We start from the raw sequence: 10806 nt of genomic DNA, 5'->3' as shown, positions 1-10806 counted from the left end.
CCAACAGCAAATTTGAAGTACTAATAGTAAAAAAACCCTACTTTTGTGGGGTTGGTGAAACATTTCTGTAAAAATAAAAGTTGGCTAATCTGTATAACATACCATAGATAGCTAAACTAATATAAGCATATATTTATTACAAGCAGCTTTGCCAACCGTACGGTCCTGACCGTACATGTACGGTAATTTCACTGTGCGTGCAGACGTACGGTCCTGCCCTTGGATCGTACGCCATTTGTACGGTACAATCAACATAAGTAGTATGTGGTTTCTGCCCAATAAAATATTTGACACAATTGTTTCAATAATATCTAACTAGTTTTGAAAATCTCAACATTTAATACACTTCTACTTAGGGCTATTATGGCTACCGTGCGGGGAATACGGCGCTTCGTAATTTTTTACCGAAGGGGAATGCCCGTACTATCTGGTTGGAGTTGGACGCTGATAAAAAAGAGCCAGTAGTATATAGTCTTTGGCCAGTAGTAATAGATATATCTGGTGAGTAGGTAACCTTTTTTCTTTTTATAAGTGACAAGGCATATTTTCATTGTTTTGTCTGCCAAAAGGATTTGTTTTTAATTTAATAGGTCAAGTGGGGCAATGTTTTCAGCAGGTTTGTAATATATTTTGTTTTGATAAGCAGTGATAAGATTTTTGATTTACACATATCATTTACGTTAATGTATGACCCGACGTTGTGTTATATTAGGTACGCAATAGACGACTCTGCCAAGAGCGTTTGTGCACTAAATCATGGGTAGGAACAGCTGATTTTGCACAAATAATGTCTGAAAACGTATGTAATAACATGGGCTGAACAGTTTTTATACATTATTTTATACATCTAATTCGCTCTCATCAATAAATTTTAAAAGATTGCAGACTTTTGTTACTAGGCATTTCATCCATAATAAACGAGTCGACGAAAATAACCCTTACTGCTGTTGACAATAAAGGAGTACTTCTCGCAGATTTCTCAGCGTTTAAACATATTTTAATAATGGGCAGTAATTTCAAACTTGTATTTGGTGTTTATCTTATACTTTAGCTGAAGTCGCGTTACAAGCACGAAGCGTAGCATTGATCCTACGGCAGAACGCGGCAGACCGCAGACGTGCGGTTTTTTTGTGAAAAAAAACTGCTGTTTCTTCCCAGCATGCAATCTGTTGTGACGTCACAAGTAGTTTGTTCCATAACTGTGTTGGGTAAGAACAAGATTTTATTTCGTTTATTTCGTAATTCTATTTCATGGCAAAATTAAATCTTGAAGTCATTATTGTTCAATAGTTTTCTTTAATATAATCTTAAAAAAAAATTAATGTACGGACCTGGATCGGGAATTACGGTCCAAATGACATTTTCGTACGGACTTTTTTGCTGAAGGGTTGGCAATGCTGATTGTAAGTAGTAATTGTCAAAACAAAACTGGCTGAGATAAGGAGATCACACCTTATTTTGACTCAGTGTACTCCTTTTGAGGTCTTTATAATTTTTATAGGTGTAAAGGTAAATTTGTAGTTTAAAGGCTTTTTCCATAAAAAAAAATTGAAATTGCTTTTATACAATCATATCTCCCACTATGTTAGAAGTTCTGTACCTACTTAACCAATTTTATCCCATGATCCTGATGACATCCTGGATAATTTGATCTTGTGGTACATGATGCTTGCTGTTTTAATTAAGCATGCCTACGTCAAAAGATCCTATACACAACATAAACTTTTGTAGTAACAATGAGTCATGATTGTTAGTTGATCATATAAAATATGTTTTATTCAACTCAAAAATCGTTATTCATTGTTTTATCAAAAAATTATGTTATGTGTGGGATCTTTCAACAGATTAAATTAAAACACCAAGCATCACGTACCACAGGATTAATATTTACAGGATCATAACATCAGGATCAAGGGATAAACTGGGATGTGTAATATGGAACAATTACTCAACAAGTATCTTGTCAAGCCACTTGATACTGTCGCTTTGCTTCGTTCTGATTTTAAGGCCTTTGTCATTATTGAGTCAAGCTGTTTAGTAACACAGTAGTATGGTTCATTCTATTACATAGTAGGGACTCGGGCAAGATGGTGGCTGCGTTACCGCAATTAGGTTACGTACACGTTAGTTTCAATCATGAAACCATGTTTTTTGTTACTATGAAACAATTTTTATTATTAATAGAGTTAATATGGTGCTAATTTGATACAGATGTGAATATACCACTTTACCTGTAGGCCTAAATAGTTTCCCAATTTTTTAATTGTAACAAACCTGATCCTTTGGTTAAAATAATCACTGCAAGGGTCAATAGTACTAAAAAAAACATTGTTTTGGAAAGATTTTTTTTTTGCAGCATTTCCTATACAAGAAATTTACCCTACAAATAGTTTGCAGTAAATACTGTTTTAACTAGTTATGTTAGGTTTATATATTACAAATATGTGATATCATGAGAATGGTCTATTGAGTTAAGTTAGCTACATTAAAAATATTTTGAATCAAGTTGATGAATGGTTAGGTTACGTTTGATATATTTAAAATTACTATAAAAGACTGGATGGTTGGTTAGGTTGACTTAGTCCTGAATATTATTTGAACTACTTGATGTCAGTAATTACTATTTAAAAATATTTTTATTTTAATTACACACACAATGGTTTTAATGTTCATAACCAGTAAATGTTAAATTCAATATGTGGATCGGTAAGTTTGTGATTGTTACAATACATTTTTGTTTTGTAAATGAAATCTGGTTATGTTATTTTTTTATCTTCAGTGTGCTGTAGGAACACGACCTGGGTGAGTTTATGGGAGTGTTTGCATTGCGGGCTGTGTCCTTGAGTGGCAGCGAAGTCAGCTGGATGTGTGGGGCAGAGCAGTGGGCCAGGAAACGTCACAGTGGCTACTGCACATCCTAACATACTCAGCACATCCTTTCTTGGTGAGTGTCCATCTGTCTCAACGTTGTTACTTGAGGCTTGTTGACTACATTAATTATTTCCTCTCAAAGTAGATTTGGAGCACAAAAATTAGTGTTTCTTTGTAGTTGGTTGGATGAGTTGGTAATAAAAACGAATACCTTTCTGTGTCAGCCAGTTCTAATGTTGAAAGGTTCTGATCAGCTTTGTCATCAACGCTCAGTAGTATATATAATAGTAGATCCGAGTGAAAGTTCCTTGGTCAGGAGCATAGAGCCAATCACCATTGCGGGTTTTTAACATCAATGTTATATACTACTTGACACACACACTGTGTATAATATTTTATGTTATTACACTTTTAGGTTACAGTCCATTAAAAACAGCATTTGCAATGCTGCTTACATACTATGGTCCAACAAATGTTCACTGTGCTTCGATATGAAAATAATAATAATCATCATAATTGTCATCTTCATCTTCTTCCTGGCTTTATGTTATACTTCTCAGATAAGTATATTACTCGCATAGTTGCAAATAGTCGTGAAAATTCTAGGGTGGGATCCGTTAAATAAAATCAATACAGAAGAACATTGCATTCATTTAAACATTTTATTAACTTTTATAGTGATCCTGCATTCCCTTTGTTTAGCCCCGGACCTTTAAGCCAAAGCTGTCACCGGAAGAACTAAAACTGATGTTTAACTAACTTGGACATTCGAGACAAAATTAAACCAGAGCACATACTCACTGATATCCAAAACACAGCATATTCCTCCCAAAGGCTAGATGTAGGAAAACATTAAATTAGTAATTCTAAGAGCGAAAAAAAATTGCAAAATTACGTATTCTTGTGAATGGTGAGCGACTCACTTGGCCAATAAAATACTTTGGTTCTTGTCTTAGAGCGTGATTACAAACCCTCAAACATTCTACACAAAAGATATTGATAAACATGAGACTGGGAAGTACATTTACTCACTGCTGCAGGTTATGAATTTTCGTACATTTTTACCAAAAAGAGATTATAAAAATTTTCTGTTTGTTGATTATATGAATTAATAACTTCGAAGTCCACCCTTGATTGGTTAAAAATTGCTAATTCTGAAAGAAATTCACTTTCCTAGAAATAAAAATTAAAAATTCCGTAATGTTAGTAGTTTTATCTTTTTAACTAATGGTTAGGTTAAGTGTTGGTATTACAAATTTTTGATATTTTTAGAATGGTCGGTTGGGCTAGGTTAGTTGCATAAAAAATACTTTTAATATTGTGGATGCTTGGTTAGGTTAAGGTGGTTGTATTAAAAATACTTTTAAAAGAATGGATGGTTGGTTAGCTTAGGTTAGCTACATTTTAAATACTTGAAAAGAGTGGATGGTTGGTTTGGTAAGTTTATTTACATTAAAATACTGTCCTTAGGAATTTGCAAATTAAAATGTAGATACCTTAAAGAAATAAATTTTTGTTATTATTTTATAACATTTGTAATGTAGCTAGCCTATCCTAACCTACCGTTTAACGATTTCACCGTATTTAAATTGTACATAACCATATAATAGGTGCTACCGAAGTTGTATGAGCTAGAGGCAAACATTGGTAAACTTTGAAAGTATTAGAGCATCCAAAATATACAAACGTAAATGATCGGGCATGCCAAAAAATCTTTTTGAATAGTAGGCTTCCAATTTTTCTCAATCCAAGAAAACTTTTATGTTTTACAAAGCTTGTTACACCGGCCATCAACAGCAAACCAAGAAAAAGATGCCACATGTGGTCTGGTCTAAATATAAATTACGAGCATTATCTAAGCAATGTTTCACTGCTTTTGTTTTAGTTTAAGTGCCAGTGTGTATTCACTTGAAGTATTTTCAGTAGTTCGTCATTTTAAAGAGTACTTAGTTTTACAAATACTATGAGGCTTTCTTTCAGAACTACCCATAAAACATTTTGAAATCCTGCAAATTTTATTCGTTCCTTTCTTCATGTGTTATGAACAAATGTGTAAAAGTACCCTTCCTTATATTATTAGTGCAATTTATAGACCAATAAAGATTTTGGGATAATTTTGAAATGAAGCTTCTTTGGTGAGGGGGCTACAATTTTCAAGTGTTACGAAAATTGCAATCACATTAGGTGAATAGTTAGATATGTGGTGGGGGAACCGGTAGTAGAGGAATGAGAGTGTCAGCGGCAACACCACTCCAACGCATGCACTAGTGGTCGAATGGGAAGACTGCAAGGGAGGGGAGATAGGTAAGTAGTGTAGCATGCTATATTCTAGTCGTAATGACCGAATGGGGAGAGGGCAGGGAAGAGGTAGAAATGACGCAGCAGTGATGCTATGGAATTCTCGTAAAGCTGCTTGTGTTTTGTCTATTTGTCAGTTTTCGTAACGGCTAACAATTAACTCTACCATGTTTATTTTATTTTATTTAAAGTATTTACAATTTAGTTATTTTGTGGAAAAGAGATATTGATTTGTGGAATTAACTTTGTAAGGTTCATTAATTTTTATGTGAATAGTGTGATTGACAGTGTAAATAATTTATCTCTATCTATACCTAATAAACAAGCAGGTTCACTCCTGTTACAAGTGGACTCTACGCACACATTTTTAAAATGTAAATTCTTATATTTTTAAGTGCTCTAAAACATATACATAGTGACTGTCATGCAGTAGTAAAAAAAATACTATTTGTACCAACCTGTTGTATTTGAAACATTCCAAGTCTGCTTACCAGAGCATCAATTAAATAGGGGGGGAAAAAAGAAGAAAAAAAGAAGAAAAGCAGGAGGTAGATGTGTGTGTGCCCTCCCCACATGCTTTGCTTGTTTTCAGAGAAGCAAAGTGGTGCAGATTTGCATTTATTACTGGAGAGGAGTGAAAATAATGGGAATTATTAGAACACATGCTGTTGCAGGGTGACCAAGAAACGATTGTGCTAAAAAATAAATATTATTCTAATATTTTGAAGTTAATCCATTGAACTCTACACACACTAGTTCTGGTGACGTGCAGAGCCCCAGCGCAAGAACCTCGGGAGTTGGAGTGGTACGGGCCGACATGTACTGGGCCGCAGGGGCCCAGGACAAGCTGGAAGATGTGGTGCAGCGTCACTTCACCAAGAGGTTCCAGTTTGTGCCCCCGGGAAGCGGCTGGCAACTGCCGAACCCGGAAACGCTTTTCAAGGAAGCTGCCTGGCAGGTAACATGGAAGGAATTAAGGAATTATTTTGTTACTATTGGATTGGCAATTATGGAATTTTAGCTGCTTTTCTGAAACAGGTAAATCAATAAATTTAATTTTGTTTCAACACCTAACTTTATTTATTTGTTAATTCCATGAAGCTTGTTTTCATTATATTAGTAGTTCTTAGTATTTTCACCTGTAAATTTTAATATGTAATATATTTTACTGGTATATTTTTGTGACTTTAAACATTTTTTCAATGGTCGTGTACATATTTTAATGCAATACAATCATCATTCATGCCTGTACTGAACAAGGGACCAACATGTTAGAGCTAATTTAAAATAGTCCATTTGTTCATTATTAAGCTCCTTAATTGAAATGTAATTTTTCAATCTATAATACTATACATTATTAGTATTTCTGAGTGTCTACAAAATTAATACCCTCCAGATCTTCATGTAAAAGGTTTTTGTAGTTATTAAGTATATACAATGCAGTAACATTGCAAGTAACATACAACAATTTGGTCCAGTTAAAGGGTGCCTGACATAGGGTGTGATTGGCAAAATGCTGTAGTGCATTTGGAGTGATAAGCAACATGGTGTCGTTACGAGTACAAAATGTAGGTTTACATAAGTAATTACTATTTTAAAATATTTAATTATTTAATATATATTTAACTTGGAAAGTGGCTTGAAAATTTATTTTTGGCCTTTTTCTACCATGATTGCTACATCTGTGCTGCACATATGCTTTACTCTGTTCCTGGAATGTTAGTGGAGCCAGCCCAAAAATCACATCTGTCCACCTGGAGTTTTTCATTCCTTGTTCCTCCCTGTTTAGTAAAGTATTTGAAATAAGTGTTGAAATGTTCCGTCAGGTAACCCTTCACGCCCTGGGATGTAGAACAGTGCAGGTTTGCGATAAAATAGGATGAACCAGTTCATTTTTGCTCTAATGCATTTTTTTTTAGTTCATAGACACTGCTTTTTACATGATTTATTAAATAAGACACAAGGGTTATAAATGTCTAATCATTGTAATACAGTGCTAGCAACTGCGAAAATACACTGGTCGTAAGGAAAAGGTGTTTTTTTTTCTTCTTTTTTCTTTTAAAATTGCTGTTTCCAGTAATACAAACTGATGTTCGAGTATAAGTGAAAGGTTTTCATGACATGTAGGTACACTCGTGTAGGAATAAGAAACCAAGACCCGAGGCGCCGGTGAACAGTGTGTCGTGTGTCTCGCAGTTGCCACAGCTCCAGCAGCTGAAGGTGGAGCTGAACGGCGTGAAGAGCAAGCTCAACGACCTGCCTCTGAAGGAATGGCACGCGCACACCCGCTCCATGAACAAGGCAGGAGACGTCCTGTGGCACCTGCGTGCAGCGGTTGACCCAGAGTTCATCACGCAGGTAGACCGCAGTGTAGAACATTAACTCGTTCTTGTAATGTAGTGTTGCATACCGTTAAACCTTATTAATGCAAACCTGAAGGGACCATATTTTTGCAATAATGATGTTTGTTTTAACCACAATATTATAAAATACAAGAATCACAGTATTTATATAATTTCTAAATCAAATTCAAATAAAGTTAAAAATATTTTTTTCTCGTCTAGTACACCTAAAAAAAAAGAAAATGCTCCAAGGAAAAAATTGCTTGCAATTTTATCAAGCACCAAAAGTACTTTTTTTTAGGGATTGTGAAATTTGATTTTAATTTTAAGACTGCTACACTTGTGGTTAAAAATATATTTTGTACTGTACTACTTTTTAAAAGGATTTAGGACAGAAAAATAAAGCATATGTCAAAAAAAATTACCTACAAAAAGTTATACCATCATTTTGGAAAAATGTTTAATTTATAAGTGTTTGCCCTCAACATACACTGAACCAAACATTGCATAAGTATAATATTAATTAAGATCTCAGGCTTTCATGACCATTGTCTCGAGATGCTTGGCTTCTGGGTTGTAGCCACGTCGAAAGTGAAGATTTCACCGGCGTTTTGGTCTACCTTTCAGTCGCCATCAACAGGGTAGCATTTACCTTTAACTAGGTACTAAAGTAACTGATACCGTGATGGCAACTGCAAGGTCAACAAAGTCTGTAAAATCTTCACCTTTGATGCAACTGTAACCCAGAAGCCAAGCAACTCAAGTATAATGGTAGTTGAAACTGATGTCGGGAGCCTTTACAGGTTTGTGCTACATGAGAATGGATGGTAAATGGGCGCTTATCACGTGGGAGGGTTATCACCTGGCAAAACTCTCGCTGCAGGGTCGTGATGTCGCCCTTGTGCGACGAGACTCTAACTCTGCCCCCTGGTATTTGCCCCAATTCTCCTGACCTGGCCCGCACTTAGCATCGAACACGCTTAACAGTTGTTAGGCCACAGGCTCTCAAGGTGTCCCGCATTCCTGGTGCCAAACATTAGGGACAAGTGGTCGCAAAACACAGAAAGAAACATCTCTCAGTTAACACAATTTGTTTCTTAGCTATCAACAGGTAAAAACCTCGCAGTACAAATCATACTTTGAAGTCAGTCACCCTCATATTAAAGAGTTGAGTATATAAGTAGTATCCCAATTTGTTAGGGTAAGATCTCAGATCTGTTGTCATATCTGACTTGAAGGGGATTTCTTTTCTTGGGTTAGAGCCTGTTTCAGAGCAACATTTATCAAAAGCAGAATCTTTAGTGAATGCCAATTCCTCTGTTTGAGTTGGTTTCATGATTAATGAGCCCGAGCAAACAATTTACTTGATAGTTTCAGGTTGCAAAACCCAACTGGACTGCCTCCTCCTATACACTGACGTGCACACTGTCCTACTAAGCAGCTTGTATTTCATGAAAATTTGGTTGCTTGCAAACATGCACTTAGTAGTAGATAAGGCAGGTGCATTAAATTTTTTACATTTGGTTTACCTTTATCTGATGTTCCTACTGATAGTACAAGATTGGCCCATAAGTTGCACAAACTGAATGGAGTTGCTGTTCTTATCATGGGGTGAAGAATTGAGGGTTGGTTTGTTCACTTTCAGGTAAGAAGGTGAGTCATTTTGATGGTGTTATGACGACTCTTCATAGCAGTGTTTGTGTCCCAGGCATGGTGCAAGCTCTATGAGAACGTGGCATCAAACTACCTTGTGCCACCTGCTGTGTTCGTGTCGGGATCGTTGAACACGTTGCACCTGTGTGAGGCGCCAGGGGCATTCATCACATCCCTCAACCACTACCTGAGGGTGCTATGCCCCACCATCAAGGTGGGTCTGCACCACGTTGGTTAGTTCAGCTCTACCTGCAGTACCATTGCCAGTTGCGAATTGTATTTGGGCAATTTTTAAGTTGTATGATCTCATTTCCCATTTGACGATTTTTGTGACTGTAACTTATTTAGTAACCAAAAGGCTATTGTTAACTTTTATGTGTTTAATACAATGAAACTATATTAATAAATGTTTTTAAAAATGTAAATTTATTGGTGGTGTTTATAGACTGGCTGCCAAGTTATTGAAGGTTGTTACGCAAGGAGGCTTCTTTGCACGTAGTGTATTTTCCAATTGGTAAATGAAAATGCATTTACAGCACATTCCCGTCTGAATGAGGAGAGAAGGCTAGTGCCAGTGCTAGGTGGAGCTTGCTGCCTTCTTCAAGCAGCTTGCATCACTCCTGAGTGAGTGAGGGTGATGTTGGAGCAATGACAGTACAGAAATGAAGGAAATAGGAACTCCTCAATGTAATTATAATATTGAGATAGTCTCCTGTACTCTTCGTGTGAAATTACTCACTGAATAAATTCTCAAAGGTCTGTGGTCCGAGATTGAAATGAGTTGGAGAAAACCAGACATGGACTGTTACAGTGGTTTCATAATTCTTGAATTTAGCTGATATACTGTTAAACTACTACTGACTTCTGTCTTAAAATCTGTTACCTCCCCCCCCCCTCCCCCCACCATAAATGACGGGGAGTGATGACAAGACGGGATGGATTAGCAGCAGTGAGTACCATGTGTCTGAGTGTGCACAAAACTGAAGGCCTGAAACAAACAGCAGCAGTGCTGGAAGTCAGGAAAATTTAATTTCCAGAAGTCCTTTTCCTACCTGTTTTTTTTTTTTGTAATACTCGCTTCACTTTATTGTCACATATTATATGAATATATAGTTGTATACTGTCCACTTAAATAATTTGAAGATAAGTTTTCAGCATTATATCTTAAAAATCTACACGTTTGTGCGAATAGTAGATTTGTTTTTTTTTTTTTGCTTGCTTTGTTCAGTTTTTCTTATTAGGATGTATAAAAATGAGCCTGTGATATAAAGGTATAAGAAAATTTTATTGAACGATCCTGAAAGAAGTGCTGAAATTAGTTGAGCATGTATTTACGGACTCCCTACTACTACAATGTGTATAAGGGTTCACACTGGACTGTTCAGCGTGATGGGGTTCTGTTGCAGTGGCATTGGCTGAGCACCACCCTGAACCCTTACTACGAGGGCAACCCCCTCAACTGTATGATCAGCGATGACCGGTTCATTCTGCAGACCCTGGAGCGGTGGAGGTTCGGGACGGACTTCACCGGTGACCTCATGAACCGGAGCAATCTGGACCAGTTGGTGGCGGAAGCTGTGCAGATGGGAGATGTGCTGCTGGTAAGTTGCTCGGCTCTGTTTCGTAGACCTAGCTTCTGTTT

At 36.5% G+C, this 10806-nt stretch overlaps 1 protein-coding gene across 4 annotated transcripts in view; it reads left to right on the top strand.

The window, feature by feature from the left end:
* The first annotated feature begins 1384 nt into the window (after positions 1 to 1384).
* The window catches only part of LOC134533058 (cap-specific mRNA (nucleoside-2'-O-)-methyltransferase 2), a 28634-nt gene continuing 19212 nt past the window's right edge, over positions 1385 to 10806 (top strand). The window contains exons 1-6 of one of the 4 annotated variants that reach the window (XM_063370253.1): positions 1385 to 1509; positions 2780 to 2944; positions 5942 to 6127; positions 7366 to 7527; positions 9220 to 9378; positions 10658 to 10765. In XM_063370253.1, the coding sequence (XP_063226323.1) occupies positions 5987 to 6127; positions 7366 to 7527; positions 9220 to 9378; positions 10658 to 10765 (570 nt within the window). In that variant the 5' untranslated portion in view covers positions 1385 to 1509; positions 2780 to 2944; positions 5942 to 5986. Of the gene's footprint in view, positions 1510 to 2779; positions 2945 to 5925; positions 6128 to 7365; positions 7528 to 9219; positions 9379 to 10570; positions 10766 to 10806 lie in introns of all 4 variants that reach the window. The other 3 variants (XM_063370254.1, XM_063370251.1, XM_063370252.1) reach the window with 3 other exon arrangements.

Source organism: Bacillus rossius, chromosome 6, assembly GCF_032445375.1.
Source record: "Bacillus rossius redtenbacheri isolate Brsri chromosome 6, Brsri_v3, whole genome shotgun sequence".
Taxonomy (NCBI): domain Eukaryota; kingdom Metazoa; phylum Arthropoda; class Insecta; order Phasmatodea; family Bacillidae; genus Bacillus; species Bacillus rossius.
This window is presented reverse-complemented; position numbering and strand designations above follow the sequence as displayed.